The 23397-nt window shown below is 36.8% G+C and overlaps 2 protein-coding genes across 2 annotated transcripts in view; one reads left to right on the top strand and one right to left on the bottom strand.

The window, feature by feature from the left end:
* LOC144371433 (uncharacterized) overlaps positions 1-23397 on the bottom strand; it is a 77242-nt gene that overhangs the window by 30502 nt on the left and 23343 nt on the right. Inside the window, exons 2-4 of the mRNA XM_078033751.1 lie at positions 5371-5440; positions 3292-3424; positions 110-279 (exon numbers count right to left, since the gene is read on the bottom strand). Of these exons, the coding sequence (XP_077889877.1) occupies positions 110-279; positions 3292-3424; positions 5371-5440 (373 nt within the window). The remainder of the gene's footprint in view (positions 1-109; positions 280-3291; positions 3425-5370; positions 5441-23397) is intronic.
* Positions 12726-23251, top strand: LOC144371466 (transport and Golgi organization protein 1 homolog). Its single transcript, XM_078033775.1, has 3 exons — positions 12726-12880; positions 14018-14154; positions 23069-23251. The coding sequence occupies exons 1-3, from the start codon at positions 12748-12750 to the stop codon at positions 23234-23236; spliced, it is 438 nt and encodes a 145-aa protein (XP_077889901.1). The 5' UTR covers positions 12726-12747; the 3' UTR covers positions 23237-23251.

Here is a 23397-nt window from a genome sequence, read left to right as displayed (position 1 = left end):
GCTTTTAGTAAATTCAGTTTGAAATCCCCCTAAAGCTTTGTGAATGGAGCTAGAGGCAAAATCTTTCAGAAATCTGCTGTTTTTTTCAGCAGACTCACACTTTGTTTACCTCTGGTGCAGCATGCTTTTTGTAGGTGTCTGAATCTTTCAAGATCTGCAAACAGCTGTACATATACTCTGCAGCTTGCTGCCACTCGTGCTTCAGAAGGGCTTCTTGGATAAAATTTAAACAAGCACTTGTTGTCTGAGCAAAATCTTTCTTCTTTTTCCCTCCAGTCACTGTGAAGATGAAGGATAAGGGTCACCCAGTGACTCCAATTCAACTATTACAAAAACTTAAGTTCTGATAAATAGAACAGTAGGTATTACTTGACCCAGTCCATCCCCAAGTATCAAAGTCAACTTCATTTGAAACAAACTCTTACACACATACTGTTTTTTAGCAAATTTCTAAAAATCTAAATTACATTCTTGGGCTACTACAATCACCAGATCCTTCAAATCTCATTCAATAATCTTTTTGTCTTGGCATTAAGCAATTTTTTGAACAAAAGAGTAGAAAACAAGTACACAACCCATGGAGGAAATGAGGAGAATCTCTCAATAAGATCCCCCAAAGCACAAGCCCTGGTAATTAGAATAGGTAAAAATCACCAGTCACCCTATGCAAGCACAGTCTTTATTATCCACCAATATTCTGAAAATTCCAAATAAACTTGTTTATTTTTACAGTACTAGAGATTGAACCAGGAGTATTCTACCACTGCTGAGCAGTTATAGTCTTTCCTTCTTTCTTTCTTTTTTTTTGTTAGACAGGTCTTGCTAATTTACTTGCCTAGGCTGAATCTCAAACTTGCCCTCCTCTTGCCTCAGCTCCTAACTATCTGAGAATACAGGCATGTGCCACCTCACCTAGCTGGGCTTTTATATTTTAAGTACCAATTTCCCAGTAACACAATGATATTAAATGCACACGAAATTAAAACAGCTATAGACATTAGCATTTGTATCCCTTAAGTATTAGCAATTCCTTTAAGGATATCTGGACTTAGTTAACAACCTTATTATATAAGTGACTGGTTACTATGCTTTCCTTCCTATACAACTACCAGATCCCTCTAGGCTAGCAGTCTTCTAGCTGGGTACCCTTAGCCCTGCAAATACAATAGACCAATAGGTCCTCTTAAAGCAAAGATCCTCTTAAAGCAATCAATTTGCAGATTCTTCCTCCTTGTATATTGTTTCCTGAAATTAATCTCCTAGAGTGCTATGCCCATAATCAAGGTCTCACAATCAAAATCATTACATATTACCTGAAGGTATTTTCAACACATGATGAAAACTGAATGATTCTAATATTTACTTTTGCAAGTCAAGTGATTCCCAATTCTTTTATCAAAACTGTAGAATGTTCTAATAATTTTAAATAGAACATGTAATTTTTTTGTGAGTAACTCATGAGTCAAAGATCTGATACTTGCTTAACTAAACTCCATTCTACTTCCCTATGTGACTAAAGTTTCTCAGAGTTTACATTCATTAAAATATAGAATTAATGCCAGATGTTTTCTCATTCTAAGTTAATATTCTTAATGATACATGAAGTAACTGGGCTAAGATTATAAAATTAAAATTTACTTGAATACTTAAAACACATATCTCAACCCACAAGAAATTTTAAAACTTAAAAAATTTATAGGACGTTAAAATTAAGTGCAAATACAGACATACTTTTACTGTAAAATGTACTACAAAAACAGGAACAATACAAAATTTCCATTTATAAAAAGTTTTTTCATTGAATGTTTTAAGGTTGGCAATGGAAGGACATTACATCTCTGCTATTTAGATTCTACCAGATCTACTTTTTAAAGTAATTTAATTTAATATAATTAAAACACCATCATGTGCTGGAAATTTATCTCTTGCAACTGATAAACTTTTTAGAAGACAAATTTTTAAATTTTTAAATTGTGCAAAGTAGGACACAGATTTAAAAAAAAAAGAAATATGACAGTGGAAAAGGTCAAAGACTGTATTGATCTAGGTACATATAAATCACTAATAAGGTACATATAAATCACCTTGGGATCTTGAGCCTGGCTACTGTATGTGGTTCTGAAACTAGCAACATTAGAATCACCTAGAAGCTAATTAGAAATGCAGACTACAATGCCCCATCCAGATCTCCAAATCAGAGACTTCATTTAACAACATCTATACTCAAGCTGTTTAATCAGCAACAATCCCTGGCAACTAGCCCAGAAAACTAACAAAACACACTTTCCTTGAAATATTCTTTGTTCATCTAAAAGAATATTATACTCAGGTTAAGTTCCCTTCATCTCAGTGGTTAGAAGTGAATGCTCTAAAATCAGATACACATGATTCCTAATAGCAATACTTAAGAGTATAAGTTTGAGAAACTCAGTTTCTTCATACTAAAATGCCTAGCACATAAATTTACTGAGGATTAACTGAGATCATCAAATAAAAAGAGTAAAATTTTTTTTAATGGGAGCTAAACTTTAGGATTCTTCATTGAAATAACTCATACCTATTCCAAACTGAGAATATTAGTTACTTTTTAATCTTAATGTAAAAATTTCTGGATTGTACAGAAAAACAGCCACCTTTTCATCTGATTAATATCACTTGACCAGCAAGATTCATTGCAGTGATATGTCGGGTGGCAAACTAAACAAGAAAGACAAATGCCAAAGTGAATTTGGAATTAATCCTAGGATCCAAGGAATCACTGTCAAAGGGGGAAGAAGGCTGGGATAAGAAAGACATTTTGATGCAATAAAGAAAGTGTTGATTCAAACGTATTCCTGGGGCTATACCACCCAACATGGCAATGTACAAATAACTGATTCTTGTATATATCTTTAAGAAATGTATCCTATAGAAAATTTTGCTTGTATTTACATTAGATAAAAATAAGGGAAAATATTATTTTTTTGAAAGCTATGTGCTTCTCAAAAGAAGAGACTATCTTTTTCATGTATAAGTCCCCAATATTTTAGACTTATATATTAGATATTAGTGCTCAGAAAGCACTGCTGAAAAAAATGTGGCTGCAACATAATATAGACTGTATATTAATTCAAAAGAAAGGGATTCCAGAACAAAAAGAGTATTTCTTATGATTCCCTTTCTGCTTATAGTCAGAACAAGAAAACAACTTATATATTCTTAAAAACTAAACCAGCATGGTTCATTTTGTATACATATTGAATCTACTACTTCCTTGCACTAAAGTTAAAATGGTTCTGTTATTTTACTTACCTACAGTTTCTAAATGCTTCTGAAGCCAAGGAAAATACATTCCTGTACCAGTGAGCACAGATGTTTCCACCTGGTCATCCTCTGAAATGGTCTTTGTCAATTCTTCACTGAAATCACTCATACCTATTACAAACTGAGAATATCTGTTACTTTTGGTATATCTTAATCCACAAGTTTCTGAATTGTACAGAAAAACAGCCAATAATAAATATGACTTGAGCAGCAAGATCCATTACATTGTAGGTTTTTTAAAATTATATATATATATTTTAGTTGTAGATGGACACAATACCTTTATTAATTTATTTATTTTTATGTGATGCTAAGGATTGAACCCAGTGCCTCACACATGCTAAGCAAGCACTCTACCCATTTAACAACTCCAACCTGCAACTGGCAGTTCTTTTAAATTAAAGAATGAATTTGCCAAGGCCTGTAATCTGTTCAGCTCAGTAGGCTAAAGCCAGGTGGATCACAGTTCAGAGCTAACCTCAGCAACTTAGCAGGGCCCTACACAACTCAGTAAGACCCTGTCTCTAAATAAAATACAAAATAAGGCTGGGGGAAGTGGCTCAGTGGTTAAGTGCCCCTGGGTTCAACACCTGGTACCCCCCCACACACCCAAAAAGCATTTAATTATGTTAGAAGCAGCCAAAATAAATAATCCATTACTCAACTATTACTATGTTCCAAGCACATAAAGATATTTCCCCTTAATTTAAAAAAATTCAAGCCTAGAGAAAGAAACAACAAAATGCAAATAACAAATACAGTACAAATAGTAGTAGCTAATATTTATTGGATCTTTACTACATACCTGGTCTATTATTTAATTTGGGGCTAGGGATGTAACTCAGTGGTAAAGTGCCTGACTAGTGTGCATGAGGCCCTGGGTTCTATCCCTCCCACACAGCATCACACACACTCACACTACATACTAATTGTTTTCTTCCACATTATGTTGAAAAAAACTAAGGGAGTGAAATTATGAAACTTGTCCAAGGTCACATACACACACACAAAATGAGGACAAGGAAATTCAGAGAACATAAAACTACTAGGCATGACTAGAACTAGGACAAGAGATAGGTAGGAGGCAATGATATCGAAGGTAGCAAACGAAACTAGAAATACAAATGCCAAAGCGAGTTTGGAATTAATTCTCAAGAGGCTCAGTGTCTCTCTCCCTCATTTCCCACATCGACCCAAGCATTAAAGCTTCTGATCCTACCACCTAGAATTTCTACAATATTTCCTCTTCTCTGGAATTTTACAACACCCTGAAATTGTGTTAATCACTGCATTAGCTTTCTAACTAGTTACCCTGCCTAAAATACTGCTTTTCCACATTACTACCAGAATTAAATCCTTTAAAGTCAATTTCCGGGGTTAAACACCTAAGTTTGAAATAATATGTGACTCTGAATGCGACCCAGCATGTACTTTGAGGAGTTATAACACAAATTCTCTTTTCAAATCCTCAAAAACCAGAATCAGTAACACATGGTTGCCACAGTAACCAAAGCTTCTCCAGCTGGCTCTCATTTCCCAGAACCCAAGGTTTTAGAGCATAAGGGGAAAAAACTCGAAAGGAAAACACGGGTAAATCCAAGCAAACCCTTTTTGTCTTCTAAACAAGTAAGCTCGCAATTATACTCGCAGCACTCACCCACCTACCGTCGGAGCTCCGAAGGAAACCGCCTCCACTCCAGAAGAAAGCTCTCACCGAAAATTGTTAGCGTGCACTTGCTCTGAGCATGCCCCAAAACCTGCCTTGGGAGCATGCGCAAAACCTAGCCCTGCCCCAACTCCTCCTTTGAAGGTAGGAACGAAGTTGCCCGCCCCTTGAGCCGGTACCGGCTAACGGAAGTAAACCAAGAACTGACTATAGGCTGCTGCCTTCCCATTTGTTTGGCCAGAGATTTGCATCATTCTGTCCCATCCAGAAAGTGTAAGATTTCTATTGCAAATAGAGATTGTGGAGAGGGGACGGCGGCTTGACTAGGGGAGTAAGATGTCACTTTACTTGGTGGTCCTTTGGATTTTGCTTCGCTTTCCGACGGGAGTGGTGGTGCACACCTGTAATTCCAGTGGCTCAGGAGGCTGAGGTAGGAGGATTTTGTCAGTTCTACCTTTGGTTAAACAATCCCTGCGAAAGGAAACCACATAAGCAGTAATAAATACCTAGAGCAAAGGACTCATCAGGTTATGTAAAGCCAAATCATAGAATAAGGAGAAATAACAAAGAATTTTTATTTTAAACCATTAAGTTTATTACACAGTTAACTAAAACACACAGTGCATCTGTTTCTACCTGATGGATCATCTCCTTTTATCCTGAAGAGGTTCTTTTAGCATTGTTAATAGTAGAGATCTATTGGTATTGAATTTTCTTACTTTTTATTTATTTTAAAATGTCTATTCTGCTTTCAGTTTTGAAGAGATTTATCCTGGATTAGCAGTTTTTGTCTTCTAGCACCTTAAACCTTTCCATTAACTTTAACCTCTCATTTCTGATAAGAAGTCAGCTATCATTTTAGTCATTTTTACCAATGCATAACACACCACTTTTTTCTAATTGCCTTCAAGACCTTTTTCCTTCTAATTGATCATTTACAGTTGACTCTGATGCATCTAGATGTGATTTGCTTTGTAACTAACCTTAGTATTCACTGAGTTTCCTAAATCTGTTAACATCTATTTTGTTAATTTGGGATAATTTTAGTCATCATTGTCTTAAATATTTTTTTCTGTACAATTTATGCCTCTATTCTTCTAGAAATGTAATTATATGTATGTTAGGTCACTTTGTACTGATAGTAACCAAGTCTCTATTTTTTTCTTTCTGATTTTTAGACCAGATAATTTTAATTGGTCTATCTCCAAGTTAATTTTTTGCTGTTTTTGCACTATACAATCTGATGATAGATTTGTTTCATGAATTTTTCGTTTCCAATACCGTACTTTTTATTTCTTTTAAAAGAAATTTTTCATTTATATGTTGACACCCATATCTACGTATTCATATGATTAAGCTTTTCTTTAACTCCTTGAAACTAGTTATAAAAACTATTTAATTTTTTTCTGCTAATCCTAACATCTGGGTCAGCTCACGGAACTTTTTTTATATGTGATATTTTCTCTTGTGGTTCTCATTTTTCTATCTTCTTTGCATTCTGGCAAAATTTAATGATATTCTACATGCCTATAATCCCAGCGACTCAGGAGGCTAAGGCAGGAGGATCAAGAGTTCAAAGTTAGCCTCCGCAACTAAGGGATGCACTTAGCAACTCAATGAGACCTGTATCTAAATAAAATGCAAAAAAGGGCTGAGGTTGTGGCTCAATGGTTAAGCACCCCTGGGTTCAATCCCTGGTACCAAAAAAATTTTTTTAATTATATTCTGGTCATTTATAGATGATACATCATAGGAAGTCTGGATTATGTTTTCTTCCTATAAAGGATATTCTGTTTTATGTGTCATGCAGGCTAATTACTGGTGAATTGTTTTGATCATATTAGATTTGGTATTATTATTATTATTTGGTTCCAGAGATTGAACTCAGGGTACTCAATTACTGAGCCACATCCCCAGACCTATTTTGTATTTTATTGAGAGACAGGGTCTTGCTGAGCTGCTTTAGCACCTCTATTTACTAAGGCTGGCTTTGAGCTCGTGATCCTCTTGCTTCATCCACCTTAGTCATTGGGATTATAGGCATATTCCACCGTGCCTCACTAGGTTTGGTATTTTTCTTTATTTCCATATTTCATGGTGCATTATACTTGTACATAATGGTGGGATTTGTTGTTATGTTTTCATACATATGTACAATAAGTGATAAAACTTAGCCAATATCATTCTTGAATATTTCTCTTTTACCTGCTTTCCTCTCTCCCCTGATCCCTTTCCTCTATTCTACTGATCTCCCTTTGATTGCCCTTAGATTCCTTTCACACACACACACCTTTCTTTTCCTTTTTCCTTTCTGGCTGCCTCATACATTTTCAGCATGAATCAATTTTGGTTTCAAATTTAGGTCTACCATTTTCCCTTTACTCTTTTTTTGTGTGGTTCTTTTTGCTAAGGCTTATTTATGAACTCTTAATTAAGTACCTGATATATTAGTGAAGCTGCTGCAACCTGACTCTGCTGGAAACCTAATTTCTTCCAACATTGCCATTTAGCATCATCTTCAGTCTCCTTTATAGCAGTCAAACTCTGCTAAGCCTTAAAGAGTCTCATCTGGTACATTCATATCAAAAATAAATTTCCTCCAGGCTTTTAGTATTCTCTCTCTCTAACACACACACATAATCACATTGCACCCACCATAAATAGCTCAGACATTCTTGTCCACAAAATTCCAACCACTATGATAATCTTGCACTTTGATAATTTTCTCCTTAACTCAGTATGACCACCATCTTACTTGAGCTTCATCTCTCTGAAATTAATACCTGAAAATGTTTAGTTTTTCTAGTTTTATACTCTTTTGTGTCAGGAAAACAAATCCCGTACAGTAGAACTATAACAGTTTCAAGTAAAAGTACTAAATTACTTATATCCTTGCCCATCAATAGTGGTAGAAGCACTTAGGTGAACTTACATAGAAACTGCAACATCTTACATACTCAACAACAATTTCATTGCCCATGGAACCCAAAATTAATTGAAAGAGTAAACCCCAAAATGGATATCTGAAAAATAAACTGGTCAAAATTAGTAAGGCAATCAGAGTTAAATAATCATATATTTTACCAATAGCACTAGCTTAAAAGTATGGGTCTACAATAAGTAGAAAAATACAAGTTAATGGCTAGAGTCATAAAAGTTTCTATTATGATAGGCAGTCTCTTATGATGCTTTAATATTATATGATAGTTGTGAAATGATTACAAACTAATAATGAACATAATCTATTTGCAGATTAAAATGTTCTTCCCTGTATTATCTACAAATTTTAGATACACCTCAAAATGCCCTGGAAAAGAAATTTCTTAAGTCTCATCAAAATGAACTGCCAGGTTTTTTCCTACATTTGACATGACACAGTGCCAAGAATTCTAGTCCTGAATACACACTTTCTATAGGGAAGAGACATATATCTTGGCAATTAATAGATCATTTATCTCATTTCATACAGCCAATTTTAGTCGTAAGAAAAGAAATGTTTATGTATTCATTCTGCTGACTTTAGTCTATAATCTAATCAGGGATCAACAAACTTTTCCTGAAAAGAGACTGATAATAAACATATTAGACTTTGTAGGCAAATCTTAATTGCCACTCAAATGCCAGTGTAGCACAAAAACAGCCTAGACTATGGGTAAATAATATAAGCTTCTGTGTTCTAATAAAACTTTGTTTACAGAAGCAAGTATCATTGTTGGATACCGTGGTGTGCTCCAACAGTCACAACTACTCAGAAAGCTGAGGCAGGAAGATTACTTGAGCCTAGGAGTTCAGGCCAGCCTGGGAAATAAGAAAGAAAGAAAGAGAGAGAGAGAGAGAGAGAGAGAGAGAGATAGGGGGGGGACAGGGAGAGGGAGGGAGGGAGGGAAGGAGGGAAGGGAGAGAGAGAGAGGAATGAATGAAAGAAAGAAAGAAAGAAAGAGAAAAAAGGAATAAAGGGAACAATTTAAAAAAACAGTGTCAGGCTTACAGCTATGATTTGCTCAACACTGTTCCAGAGTATTAATGTTATGCTCACAATAGATGTTTGGCTAGGCTGTATACATACATACATACATACATATATACATGAAAGCAATTTTGTTCTTTTGTTTGCTTTCTTTTATTTTTTCCATTTTTTTGTTGATACATTATAGTCGTAAATCATGGCAGTATTTGTCGTTACATATTTCCACATGCACAATATAACACTACAGTTTGGCCAATATCATTCCCTAGTATTTTCCCTTCACTCCTCCCTCTCCTGGTCCCTTTCCTACACTCTACTGATCTCCATTTGATTTTCACTTTTTTTTTTCCTTTTTCCTCTCTTGCTTCCACATCCGAGAGAAAACATAGGCTCCCTTGATCTTATGAGTTTAGCTTATTTTGTGTAACAGAATGTTCTCAAGTTTCATCCGTTTTCCAGCAAATGACATAATTCACCTTTATGGCTGAATAAAGCTCCATTGTGTGTATATGCCACATTTTCTTTATTTATTCATCCTTGATAAGCACCTAGTTTGGTTCCATAGTTTGGCAACTGTGAATTGTGCTGCTATAAACATGGGTATGCATGTACTACTCTAGTATTATGACTTTAATTCTTTAGGATAAACATTGAGTAGTTGTATAGCTGGGTTATATGGTGGTTTCCTGCCTAGTCTTTTGAGGAACCTCCATACTGATTTCAATAGTGGTTATATTCATTTACAATCCTATCAACAGAGAAAAAAGTGTGCCTTCTTCTCCACATTCTCTCTAGCATTTATTATTGTGCATATTCTTTTTTTTAAGTAGTTGGACACAATACCTTTATTTTTATTAATTTGTTTTTAATGTGGTGCTGAGGATCGAACCCAGGGCCTCGCATGTGCTAGACAAGCAATGTGCTGTTGAGCCACAACCCCAGCCCCATATTGTTCATATTCTTGATGGCTGCTATTCTGACTAAAGAGAGATGAAAGCTCACTGTAGTTTTGATTTGCATTTCCCTAATTGCTAATGATGTTGAACATTTTCATAGGTTTGTTGTCCATTTTTATTTCTTCTTTTGAGAAGTATCTGTTTAATTCATTTGCCCAATTAAGCTAGGTTATTTGAGGTTTTGGTGTTAAGTTTTTAAAAGTTTCTTATATAGTTTGGATATTAATCCTGTGTCAAAGAGTAGTTAGCAGGGCTGGGGATGTGGCTCAAGCGGTAGCACGCTCACCTGGCATGCATGCAGTCCAGGTTCGATCCTCAGCACCACATACAAACAAAGATGTTGTGTCCGCCAAAAACTAAAAAATAAATATTAAAAAATTCTCTCTCACTCTCTTTAAAAAAAGAGTAGTTAGCAAATATATTTTCTCCAATTCCTTAGGTTTTTTCTTCATGTTACTAATTGTTTCCTTTGCTGTGCAGAAGCTTTTTAATTTGATGCCATTCTGTTTATTAACTTTTGTTATTATTTTCTGAGCTTTAGGAGTTCTAATAAGAAAGTCATTGCCTGTACCTATATGCTGGAGTCTCAAATGTATATTTTCTTCCAAGGATTTGCATAGTTTCTGGTCTAATTCCTGGGCTTTTGATCTCTTTCAAGTTTGTACAGGGTCTAATCTTATTTGTCTACATATGGATAACCAATTTTCCTGGCACCACTTGTTTAAAGCCTGTCTTTTCTCCCAATATGTTTTTGGCATCTTTGTCAAGAATCAGATGAGTGTTAACTGTGTTGGATCTTTTTCTGTGTCTTCTCTTCTTTCCCATTGGTCTATGTATCTGGTTTTATGACAGAGCCATGCAGTGGTTATTTCCATAGCTTTGTAGTACAATTTGAAGTCAGGTATTGTGATGATGCCTCCAGCTTGCTTTATTGACTTAGAATTGTTTTGGCTATTCTGAATATTTTATTCTTCCAAATGGATTTCAGGACTGTTTGTTCTAGTTCTGGAAAAATGACATTTATTATTATTATTATTATTTTAAATTTATATATGACAACAGAATGCTTTACAATTCATATTACATATATAGAGCACAATTTTTCATATCTCTCATTGTATACTAAGTATATTCACACCAATTCATGGGTATTTTGATGGGAATTGCATCAAATCTGTATGTTGCTCCTAAAACCAATTTCAAACATATACAATCATATTAGTAGTGATTTTAGTGTCCAAAAAGAGATCTACTAAACAATAATTACTGGGCTGGTTTGGTGACTTGTAGTCCTAACTACTCAGAAGGCCAAGCCAGGAGGATTGCTTGAGTCCAGGTGTTGGAGATCAGGTTAGGCAACATAGCAAGACCCCCATCTTAAAAATAATAATAATTACTGATGTCAAAACACATCTCAATCATTATGCTAGTCACCAACTCTTCATTGTTTTCCTTGAAACTCTAATATACAATTAGTGAATGTTAATTTAGGACTAATTGTGCTGTTTTATAGAGGAGAAAGCTGATTATAATAGTAAGTGAAATCATCTGTCATGAACTGATTTGTGTTTATTTAATCACAATTATCATGCTGATGACTCTACATATTAAGTCTCCACCTATAGTCCCCAGGTGCTAATTTTAAAAAACGTGAGTTTTCATTAAAAATAAGAAAAGAAACCCCTCCATATGCATTTCAATAATTCAAATTGTATCATAATTTGACTATTAACACAAGGGAAAATCAATGCAACTAATTCAGATTTAAATTCAAGATTACACAGTGCAAAAGAGGGAATAGTCTTGGAAAGGGAAGTAGAAAAATGTAAGATCCCTCTTAGAGGTCAGAAAAAATAAAATAAAATTTCCTTCAGAATAACAACTGGACATAAAGCTTTCAATAAATGTTAGCTACTAGCTTTCTTCTCTGACAATCGGTTTTGTCAGTTGGTTCCCACTAAGATGTGGACTTTTTCCGACCAGGACCAGATATCTTGTCTTTTGATTTTCATCCACTCCCACACCATGCTAGGGCTTTGGTAGCACAAAATGAGAATTAAAAATATGCTTTTGAATTAAATAATTTCTTCCCTTACGGATAAAGATAAGAATCTCAAGATCTTAGCCTGAAGACTAATGTCCATCTCTCTGCCCCCACCTGTCCCCGCCTTAAAACAAAAGCAGGCCACTGTCTCCAGTTTACACCCTCACTCACAGTTCCATTCACCTTCCCCTTTCCTAATCAGAGGGATCTTGGGGTGGGGCTTCAAGGAACCTCAAGGAAATTGAAGGGGAGGGAGCCTGGAACCATAGACTAGCTGTGACAAGTCATGGGTGGGATTTGGTAGTTCAGAAAAGGAGGTACTAGACCAGGAATGGGGGATGGGAGTGATGGTGAAGTGGAGTGGGCTAGTTTAGGATGGACCAGAAATGAGACATTAAGGAAAGCCAGAAAGGACCAGTTGGCGGGGGGGGGGGGGGTGGATGGGTGGGTGACTACTAGAATCATGTGGAGGGTCGCTTGTGAGGGCACAGAAGCAAAGGCAGGTGATTGGACGAGAAGGAGAGTTCTAGTTGCCAAGGCAGCGACTAGAGGAGAAGGTCTTCAGTCCATGAGAAGGTCTTGACTAGAGAAGGACGGAGCTCCAGCTCCGTGTGTTCTCCAGTAGAGTCTGTGGATTGACCCCCAGATATCCCTGCTGAGGTGTCACCCGGGAAAGGCTTAAGCCTTCCCGGGCGCCACCCCTCTGTGCTTTGCTACCCACCCCACCCGCCCCCCTGAGCCCCGCCTCTGCCCCCTGACACCCGCCACAGCCTACTCCACCCCGTCACCGACTCCCCAAGGTGACCACAACATGGCTGCAGCGCCAGTGCTGCTCTTCTTGCTGTTCGTGCTGTGGCTGACCTGGCGAGTGCCGGGCCAACTGGACCCGAGCACCGGCTGGCCCTTGTGGAAGCACAAACTCTGTGCAGACGACGAATGCAGCAGTGAGTGCACAGGTGGGCGGGCAGCCCAGGGTCTTCGTGGTGGCTCTTTGGGGCCGCATGGGGCTCCGATCCCCCAGTCCCCTGCTGGGCTAGGGGGTCGTAGGATGACGGGTGGGGCGCAGGAGTGACAGAGCCTCAGGACCCTGCGTGTGTCCCCTCCGGCTCTGCCGGCGCCTCAGCCAGCCCGCTCAGGTTGCTGAGATGCTGAGCCAATGGTGCAGACTTCACCAGCAGTCAAATTCATAGACCAATAGTGAATGGAGGGCCTGGGGTTGTAGCTCAGTGGTAGAGCGCTTGTCTAACATGTGAGGCACTGGGTTTGATTCTCAGCACTGCATACAAATAAATAAAATAAAGGTCCATCAAAAACTAAACTAAAAAAAATTAGGCAAAAGCTTAAAAAAATAGTAGTGAATGGGAATCTCAGGGTTGAGAAAGACCTTAGAAGCAACTGGTCCAACTTCTTAATAACTGCATGTTGGACTCCTGCTGTTTAATCAAACGTACCCCAGGCTGTAACTCATACTGAAATTTTACCCCTACAAGCTCTCAGTTCTTACTGGAATTCTACCTCATTCACAGAGCCTCAATGCAGGTCTGTATCCAATTCCCTTTAGTCTCTCTTGATATTACTGTGTTCTTTTTAAATAGCTGTCATCTGTCCATTCAATAAATAATTGTTGAGTATCTCTGCCAGGTGCCAGATACTGTGTTAAGCCTTGGCTCATTCCACCTGCAAATCTGCAAACCAAGACTCCCTCTCTTTCAGCTTTCCTAAAATTTTAAACACAAGGTTTCACTAGCACTAAATCCATGTTTGTTGAATGTGACCCTGGTCTATATATCTCTGGTTTTAAATTTTCCCTTGAGTAAATATTGTTCTGGTAGCAGTTGTATGGCCATGGAAGTAGTGGAGAGTAGACTGGAGATTGTTCATTTTATAATTGAAGGGTCTAATAGCTCTAATTAAGATTTTGAAGTTTTCTTCTCTGTGTTAATTGTCTTTAGGAGAGCCACATATTCCAGGCACTGTGACTCATATATTTAGTGAAACACTCGATGAATATTGAAACTGAAGACAGACAATTCTTATTCTATAGCATAAAATAAAATAGCCATTTCCCCTTTCAATTTTAGAGCTACTTATAACAGAAGGTACTCCTGTTGATGCTGCTGATACAGAAAACCAACTAGAGATAAAGGTGGAAGAGCCAGAAGATGCCACCACCATACTTTTCTTGTTACATTCATTCTTGCTTTATTTGTCTAAGATGGTAAGTTTGACATAGTTTCTTCAATTAGAATGTTGATTATTTATTAGTTTTTAAGTGGCTTCTGGTCATGAAGTGAAGAACTTAAAATGTCTGTGAAAATTACTCCTGATCCTTTGAGTAGATAGCTCCTGAAACAAAAGCCATAGGGGTGTGGCTTTAATGGCTACTTGGTTTAGCACATGAGGAAGATTTGCTGTCTACCAAGGCTGGACATTTGCACACCTATAAAAACTTGGTTCTTCCCCTCAGAACCTTTCATTCTGGCAGGGAGATAACAGCATTCACTTGAAACACAGTAAGATAATGGCAGAAAGAGAGGTATTTATTCGATGGTAGAACATTATTGTCCATAAATGCATTTATTATGGTTGGAAGGGTGATCAATAAGGTCAGAAAGTGGTTGAGATGTGTTTGAAGCACAGGCAAAGGGCAAACAGGAGTCTGACATGTGGTTTGTTGTTGATTAGACAGGCTGGGGTGGTGGGGGAAGCTGGCAGTCAGAAGAAATGTGTTCAGAGAAATGGAAACATGAAGAAAGGATATTTGGGGAGGGCAGGAGAATGTGAATAGTTGGTGTTGTAAAGTGTGAAGTTGGAGGGGGATGGGCCTGTTGGAGAGGCCAGCAAATCTTAAAGGAAGTCATGAGCCAAAGTAGCATTAGACCATTAATAGTGGGGATCCTTAGAAAGTTTTAAGAATGAAAGGGATTAGGTTAGGTCTGTTTTTTAGAGTCACTTAAGGCTGATCTTTCAAAAGAAAATCATGATCCAAACAAGACATTTAATCTGTCTAGAAGCTTATCTAAGCATTTTAGGACTTACCTCCCCCCTATTGGTATTTGTTGATATTGGACTTTTAGAGTTTAATTATAGGAATGAGAAAGCTCTAAAGGTTGGAGGATAAGATGGTCCTAGGGCCATTGTGACAGTAATCCTCCTCAACTGAAGTTGTTTCCTGTAGGTTGTGTTATTTCAAGGCTTGTGTAAGAAAGATGATGTTGTTGTTTTCCTTGTAAAATGTATAGATTTTGAAGCCAGGTAGATCTGGTTTCAAATCCCAAGGTTATCATTTAGAAGTTTGGGCAAATAACTAAACTTTTGAAAAAAGTTTTCCTCATCTGAAAAATGTAAATAATGCTTACTCCAATCATAAGAATTAAATGATTTGACAAGGTAAAATGTCTGGTGAGGTGTCTGGCATTTTGAAGGGTTTTACCCCCACGCACCCCCTAATTCTCATGTAGGTAGTCAGAAGGTGGTATAAAGACAATGAATACCTGGGGAGGAAAGACCACCAGGGTGGAAAAGATGTGGTGGGGAGAAACAAATCATTTTTCAGTTGGCTCCATGTTTGTTCATGATGGTGGCAGCCACCTGGGTAAGGGGTATGTACAAGCCAGGCAGTTAGAATAATGATATTTCCAGTGATTAAAGCAGTCTTCCACAGTCATAATTTGATTATCAGAATGAATCAGCATCACTTGGAAAGTTAACAGCCTCATGATAAGGGAAGGATTTCTGTATTCATATTTTTAGGTATGCACAGAGCCCTCCTCTAGGTCTAGGTTGGGGGACACAAATGTGGTGCAGGTATTGTCAGTGATTGTACGGTGATAGGTAAGACATAGAAGTGAGTGGCAAAGAAGAGGCACAATGTTATGAGACTGATTTGAAAGGAGATTTCAAAAAGGCATTTTGATGGCCCAGTATGTAAAGGACATTGTGCAAGGACTAAAAGAGTCTAACAGGTGTAAGGCATGATTGTGATTTTTGAAAGCCTTAAGAAAAGGACTTAACAAATATATGCAAAAATTATGAACAAGTCAATGTAAAATCTTAAACAAGTAGTATGATATCTGATAGGACTGGAGAGTAATAGGCTCTGATGTGTTTGGGAGATGTGCACCAATCAGATTCATTGATCAATGGAATTTTAGTAGAATCTTAGTGTTAGAAGAAACCTTGGAAGGCTGTTAGTCTAGTTTCTCACTCATTGCTGTTATTTTCCTTACTGTGGCCCTGACGAGTAGTTTGAGGCCTGTACACCAGTATTTCCTAGCATGAGTCACTCTCTTACAAGGCTATATGTTCTTCTGTTGTCTAGTTAATTTTTGTATTTGACTCCAAATTTTCCTCCACATGATTTCCTTTATAAAACTGAATTATTTTCTACATAGAAATCCTTTAAATATTTGAAGTTATATCTTAATTTAAAAATTATTTTTAGTATTTTTATCATGGAAACTTTCAAATAAAAGCAGAGACAATAGTAGAGGACTATAGGTAACCATAACATACTGTACATTTCAGAATACTAGAAGAAAAGATTGTGAAACTTTTACCATAGAGAAATGATGTTTGAGGAGGTAGATATATTTAACTGATTTAAACGTTACATAGTGTATACATGCATCAAAATGTCATGTTACCTACTTCAATAATTATAATGTTTGTTTCTATGTACTAGTTAAAAAATAAATTTAATTAGAAAAGCTTTAAAGAAAAGCATAGAGAATAGTATAATGAACCCACGGGCCATCACCCAACTTAACAGTAATTCCTTGATAGCCAATATCAGTGAGTTTTTTTTTAATTTGTTCTAATTGGTTATACATGATAGCAGAATGCATTTCAATTCATTGTATATAAATGGAACAAAACTTTTCCTAGTTGTACACAACACATGTGTAGTCCTACATGTACCTCGGGTAATGAGGTTCATCTCATTCCACCAGCTTTATTGGTGATCCAATTAAACCTGTAAGGAAGAAATGATACTAATTCCTAATAGTATTAGTAATACTAAACCCTTGTAGAATATTAAAGCAAAAAAATATTTCTCTTATGAAGCCAGTGTTATCACTACACCAAACCAAGACAAAGATATAACAAGAAAAGAAAACCACATACCTCTCATGGGATCTCCAATGAATCTGTACAGAAATTCTAAACCAAAATTTAAGTCAAATACAACAATATGTAAAAGGAAAATACATCATAGACAAAAACTAGGCTGATGATGGGGATTTATGTCAAGAATCCAAAATTTATTTAACATTTGCAAATCAATGAAATTTACCACATTGATGTACCTAAAAGCACAATCTTTGTGTTTAGCTCAAGAGATACAAAACAAGCATTTAAAAAATATAGCAGAGAGGGGAAATGTTGGGGAGTAATATTGGCCAAATTATATTGATATTTTGTGTGCATGTACAAGTAGATGACAATAAATCCCATCGACATGTAAAAAAAAAATCAGCCCTGATTATTATTTAAAAAATTTTTTTAGATGTTGATTGACTTTTATTTTATTCACTTATTTATATGCGGTGCTGAGAATCAAACCCATTGCCTCACACATGATAGGCAAGTGCTCTACCACTGAGTATCAACCCCAGCCCCTCAGCATTGATTATTGATGTAGAAAAACAACAACAAACTAGGAATAGAAGGGAGCTTAAAACATCCTCTGAAAAAATACAGCTAACCTCATACTTAATGGTTGATAATTGAATACTTTTCCCCAAGATCAGAAACCAAACAGAGATGTCCACTCTCATTACATCTATTCAGCATTGTACTGGGGTACAGTAAGGAAATAGCTAGTGTACTAAGGCAAGAAAAATAAATAAAATGCACTCAGATTAGAAAGGAAGAAATAAAATTCTCTTTATTTTCAGATAACATGAATATATATAGATACAATCTGGTATGATCTAGCAAAAAACTATTGTAAGGTTGACAGATAAAATTTACATCTAAAAGCAATTATATTTTCTATACATTAACAATGAATAATTAGAAATTGAAATTTTAAAGATTTCCATGTACAATAGAATAAAAATATGAAGTATTTAAACATAAACGTGGCAAAAACTAAAATGTATATATTAAAAACTATAAAATATTGCTGATAGAAATTAAAGAGAACCTAAATGGAGAGATATACCTAATTTATGAGTCAGAAGACTAAGGTGTTCATTCATCCCAGTTTAATCACAGAGTTAACATTATTCCAATCAAAATCCCTGCAGAGTTTTGTAGAAAATGACAAGCTGATTGCAAAAGACCTAGAATACCTGGCTTCAAGACTTAATCTAGGCCTGGGGATGTAGCTCAGTGGTAGGGAACTTGCCTAGCATATGCAAGGTCCTGTGTTCAATCCCTAGTACCATACAAAGAGGAAAAAAAGAAAAAAATATTCTAAAGCTACAGTAATCAGGATTGCAGACAAAACATTGGAACAGAGCCAAGAATTCAGAGGTAGATACACAATATATATGGCAACAGTCATTGACAAAGATGGAAAGACAAGTAGAGAATGGAAAGTTTTTTCAGCAAATGGTACTGAAATTACTACATATTTATATGCAAAATATTGATTCATTCCTTGCATTAGACACCTGAATTAACTCACAGAGTTAAATATTAAACTCAAAACTACAAAACCTCTAGGAAAAAAATAAGAGAAAAATTTTTGTTGAACTTAGGTTCGGCAAAGATTTCTTAAATTTGACCACAAAAGCATTAAAAAGGATTTGATAATGTGGGATTCATCAAACTAAAACCTTTGTAATTCAAAATACACTTTGAAGTGAATGAAATAGACAAAACACAAGCTGGGAGGAAATTAATGTAAAGCATTTATCAAGACTTGCATCAAGAATATATGAAGAGGGCTAGGGATGTGGCTCAAGCGGTAGGCGCTAGCCTGGAATGCGTGCAGCCCGGGTTCGATCCTCAGCACTACATACAAACAAAGATGTTGTGTCCACCAATATCTAAAAAATAAAAAAAAAATATTTAAAAAAAAGAATATATGAAGAACTCTTAGAACTTATTAGAAAAAATATAGTCCTGTAAAATAACACTTCATCAAAGAAGATAAACAGATAGTAAATACATTAAAAATGCTTGACATAATTATCAGGGAAATGAAATTTTGAAGCATAAGAGTTACCACTACACACTTATTAAATATCTAATATTAAAGACAATTGTGCTGAGTGGTTGGAGAAGAGATGGAGGAACTGGATGGGTACACAGCTGGTGGGGATATAAAGTGGTAGAATCACCTTCTTAAAAAGGTAAACATACACCAGTCATATCCAACCATTCTTTTCCAAAGAAAAGATAAGTTATATAGCAATAGGAGGAATTTTATATCAGTGTTCTTGGCTATTTTATTTGTAAAAGCCCCAAACTGGAAAAAAATCCAAATGTCTATCAATAGATGATAGACAAATTGTGGTACTTACATATAATGAAATGCTACTCAGCAATAAAAATAGATGATAGATAAACTGATGTAGATGAATCTCAAATTATGCTGAATAAGAGAAGCCATAGAAAATACAATATATTATCCCATACACATAAAACTTGAGGAATACAAAGCAATCTATTAAGATAGACATTTTGCTGGAGGAATGGGAAAGTGGGGGGCAAGAAAGAAGGGTGACAAAGGGCAGAATTACCTAGAGAATGAGAATATTTTTGGAAGTAAAGGATGTGTACATTATCTTGATTATAATGGTGATTTCATAATTTCATGTTAAAATTTATCAAATTGCACACTTTAAATACATGTAATTTATTGCATGTCAATTTTACCTCAAAGCTATAAGAAATAATATATTCATCTTTTTTCACTTTCTAAGACACAAATAGTATTCTATAAATATTTTTTCTCTACTTCATTTTTAAAAAATGTATTCTGGAAACCAGCTCTTAGCAGTATTTAAAATTATTTTCTTTCTTCTTTGGTTTATTCAACAACTTTCATTGATGACGGTTGTTTCAGCCTTTTGTGACCATCTTGTATTATTATAATTCATGCTTGAATAACATAGTTTTGTAAATACAAGTTTTAAACATTTGTTGTTGTATTCCCAGTATCTTTAGAAGTTAGGGCTGGGGGACTATAGCTCACAGTAGAACACTTGCCCTAGATACCCTTCCCCAGCACTGAAAAAGTTAAAAAAAAAGTGGGATTGTTGAGTTAATAGGTAAATATATAAGCAGTTTTGGGAGATGTTGCAAAATCTCATTCATAAGGGTTGTATCATTTTGTATACTAATCAGCAGTGTCTGAGAATTTGTATTCCCCCACATTCTCTCACCTACTGAGTATGTTGTCAAACGTTTGGATCTTGCCAATACAAGTGAGAAATGGTATCTTGGTGTGGTTTAATTTGTATTTTGTTCATTATGAGCTAAGCAGAGCATGTTTCCATATGTTATAGCTATTTGGATCTCTTTTCCTGAGATCTGTTTATTTCTTCAGCCCATTTTTGTATAGGTTTGCTGGCCATTTTATTTATAATGTTCTTTATATTTCAGGAACATGATTCTTTAGAAAATAATATGTTGCAAATATTTTTTCTCAGGTTGTCATTGTCAAACTGCTTGTGTGTGTGTGTGTGTGTGTGTGTGTGTGTGTGTGTGTGTGTGAGTGTAGCAGGTTTAGATACAGCCAGGAAAGATTTTTTCAATGAGGCAGGTTTTGCCCACTCACAATACATAGAAAATTTCACCCAATATTTTCTATTACTTGTTTACTTTCTATTTTTACATTCATGTTTCTTAGCCATTTGTAGTTTATCTTTTGAATAAGTAGAGAAAAATCCAATTTTATAATTTTCCATGTGGTAACACTACTTATTAGAAAGTCTATTTTCCCCAAACTAACTTTTATTGTACCCCAAATGTCCAGTTGGTTCTGTTTCTGGATTCTCTATTCTGTCCCACAATCTCTATGTATTCCTGGGCTTGGACGAGGGTACATGAATTAATTATATAGTCTGCCCTCCCTGTACCCTTCATTGCTCTTCTTTTTCAGTGCTTTCCTGCTTATTCTTGTTTTTTTGAATTGAGTATATTCAACTTGACGACAGATTTTTAAAGATCCACATATGTTCATTCCCTCCCCAAGTTAAACGTCCCCAGTTTCTTCAATTTTTAGCACGTGCTTTTTGGGGGCTATTCATGATTCTGTTCTTTTCCACAAGTCATGCAACCTTAAAATGTGGCATCCAGAAATGAAGCCACCAGCGTGGGGTGATAATAACATGATTCCTTAGGGTAAGGCTTTTTAAAAAGAGTGTCATCCACATTTGGAGAAAGTAACAGGACTGGAGTGAGCAGGGAAGGAAAGCCCAGTCTGAGCAGTAGTCCTTTAGAAGGGAGCAGGAGAAGCTTCTCCTCTTCTGTCTGCACTTTGGGGGCAGGTAGGTACCTGGTGTCTCAACACGTTGACAAAAGGGTTTTGCTCTGGGAGGGGCTGGGAGGCCTGACTTTCTCCTTTTTCCTAGTCTCTGCCTATAATCCCCTTCTGCTAGTTCCCTGGCTCCTCCAGGGCCTTCTAAATCACTGGTCCTCTCCCAGTTCCGGGGACAGGTGAGCCTCTTTCCTTCTGGAGTCCTTTCATTTGGACTCTTCAGCTCTGCTCTCCTCGCACTGTCCCCCCGCTGGGCTCCGCAGTTGGTTCTTTCTGCTCCCGGCCCGCCCCTCGCCATCCTCCCTCTGCTCACTGCTGTCCGCCCAGGGCCTTTTACATGCCTTGGGCGGAAAGCGCCTGTGGTGGAGGAAGGCAAAGTTCACTCCCAGTACCCGCCCCCTGTGCTGGGTCCTACTGAAGTAGGAAACGGTGAAAGAGAGGGTCCTGTGCTGTTCTGCAGGGAAGCGTCGCTTCCACTCAGCTGTCCCTACACCATGGACTCAGTACCTGCCACTGTGCCTTCTGTCACTGTTTCCCTGGGGGACCCAGAGCTCCTGGGACCCCTGTGCTCTATGCAGCCCTCATAGCCAAGCTACTGGAGGTGACGGTCTTATTCCCAGGGAGGGACCCCAGCTCTGGCAGGCGGGTGGCTGAGTTCTGGAGGAGTGGATGCACTGACTGTCGCGACGGAGAAATGGAGTGTGTCAGGCCCAAGGCAGGCAGGACGTGACTGTATGGCTAAGCGAGGCCAGTGAGAGTGTACTTGAGCTTTCCCCACTTGCACTTTTTTTTGACGGAATAGAGGTGACAACCTCATGGTATGTTCCGAAATGCAGCCAACAATTCAAACAGCTAACATTACTACAGGTCTTTTCCCTACGGAGACTGCTGGGGAATTGGGCCCAAATGACAGTTATCTCCTATTATGTGTAGAGGGCGGTGAAAACAGGGAAGAGTAGGCAGGTGTTTACTGCACTGCCTTTGAGCAACCATTTAAAATTAGGCTCTGAATTTTATAGAAGGATGTTAAATTCAGAGAAGTTTATCTAAGCCAGTTTTCAAGAGTTGTCTGAAATTACATGTCACTTATCTGTTTATATAAGAGTGGAATAGAAGTAAGATTTAAAATCTTATACATATATCATCATTGTTTTTATTTGTTGCCATAAAATTAATTAGTTCTTTCATATATTTAAGTTTTTGTCTTAAATGAATTTTTTAAATTATAAAAACCAGGTTATCTAAGAGAAAAGAATGATCCAGAGGGATTCTAGCCAGGTGTTAGACAATGTGATGATATAGGGCCTGTTACAAACTAGAAATGTATGCTCAATTTAAAGTATTTAGATTCGGGCTGGGGTTGTTGTTCAGTGGTAGAGCGCTTGCCTAGCATACATGAGGCACTGGGTTCAATCCTCAGCAGCATATAAAATCAAAACAATGTGTCCATCCTAAAACTAAAGATACATAAATAAATATTTTTTAAAAAGTATTTAGATTCATTATACTTGAAAACACTGCAAGCAAACAAAAAATATGAGACTGCCAGTATCCTCTCTCTTGAAGAAGCTATTGGAAAATATTGAGGAGGTGGATTTCTGATGAGGAGGTTGGTTTAGAATTACCATGATTCTTTGTGACTGTTTTGTTATAAATTTAAGGTTTCCCATTTCTTCTAATTTGTCTCTTTCAGCTGTTTACTACATTGCCTGATGATACTCAACCTGGGCCTGATTTTTATGGACTACCATGGAAGCCTGTAGTTTTCACTGTTTTCTTTGGGATTGTATCCTTTGCCATTTTCTTTTGGAGAACTGGTCTTGTTGTGAGTAAATTAACTTACTTATACCTTAGCACATAAGCACAAGGATTATTTTATATAGTCACTGCCCCCCCCCTTTTTTCTTTTTCAGTTGCTAAAACACAAATTAGTGGTTTAAGTCAAACTAACCTTATAAAATAATTTAGTGTGGGTGCAGTTGGTAGAACTGGTAATTCTTACAGCCATCCTGACCAGTAGTT

The sequence above is a fragment of the Ictidomys tridecemlineatus genome, chromosome 16, assembly GCF_052094955.1.
Source record: "Ictidomys tridecemlineatus isolate mIctTri1 chromosome 16, mIctTri1.hap1, whole genome shotgun sequence".
Classification (NCBI taxonomy): Eukaryota; Metazoa; Chordata; class Mammalia; order Rodentia; family Sciuridae; genus Ictidomys; species Ictidomys tridecemlineatus.
This window is presented reverse-complemented; position numbering and strand designations above follow the sequence as displayed.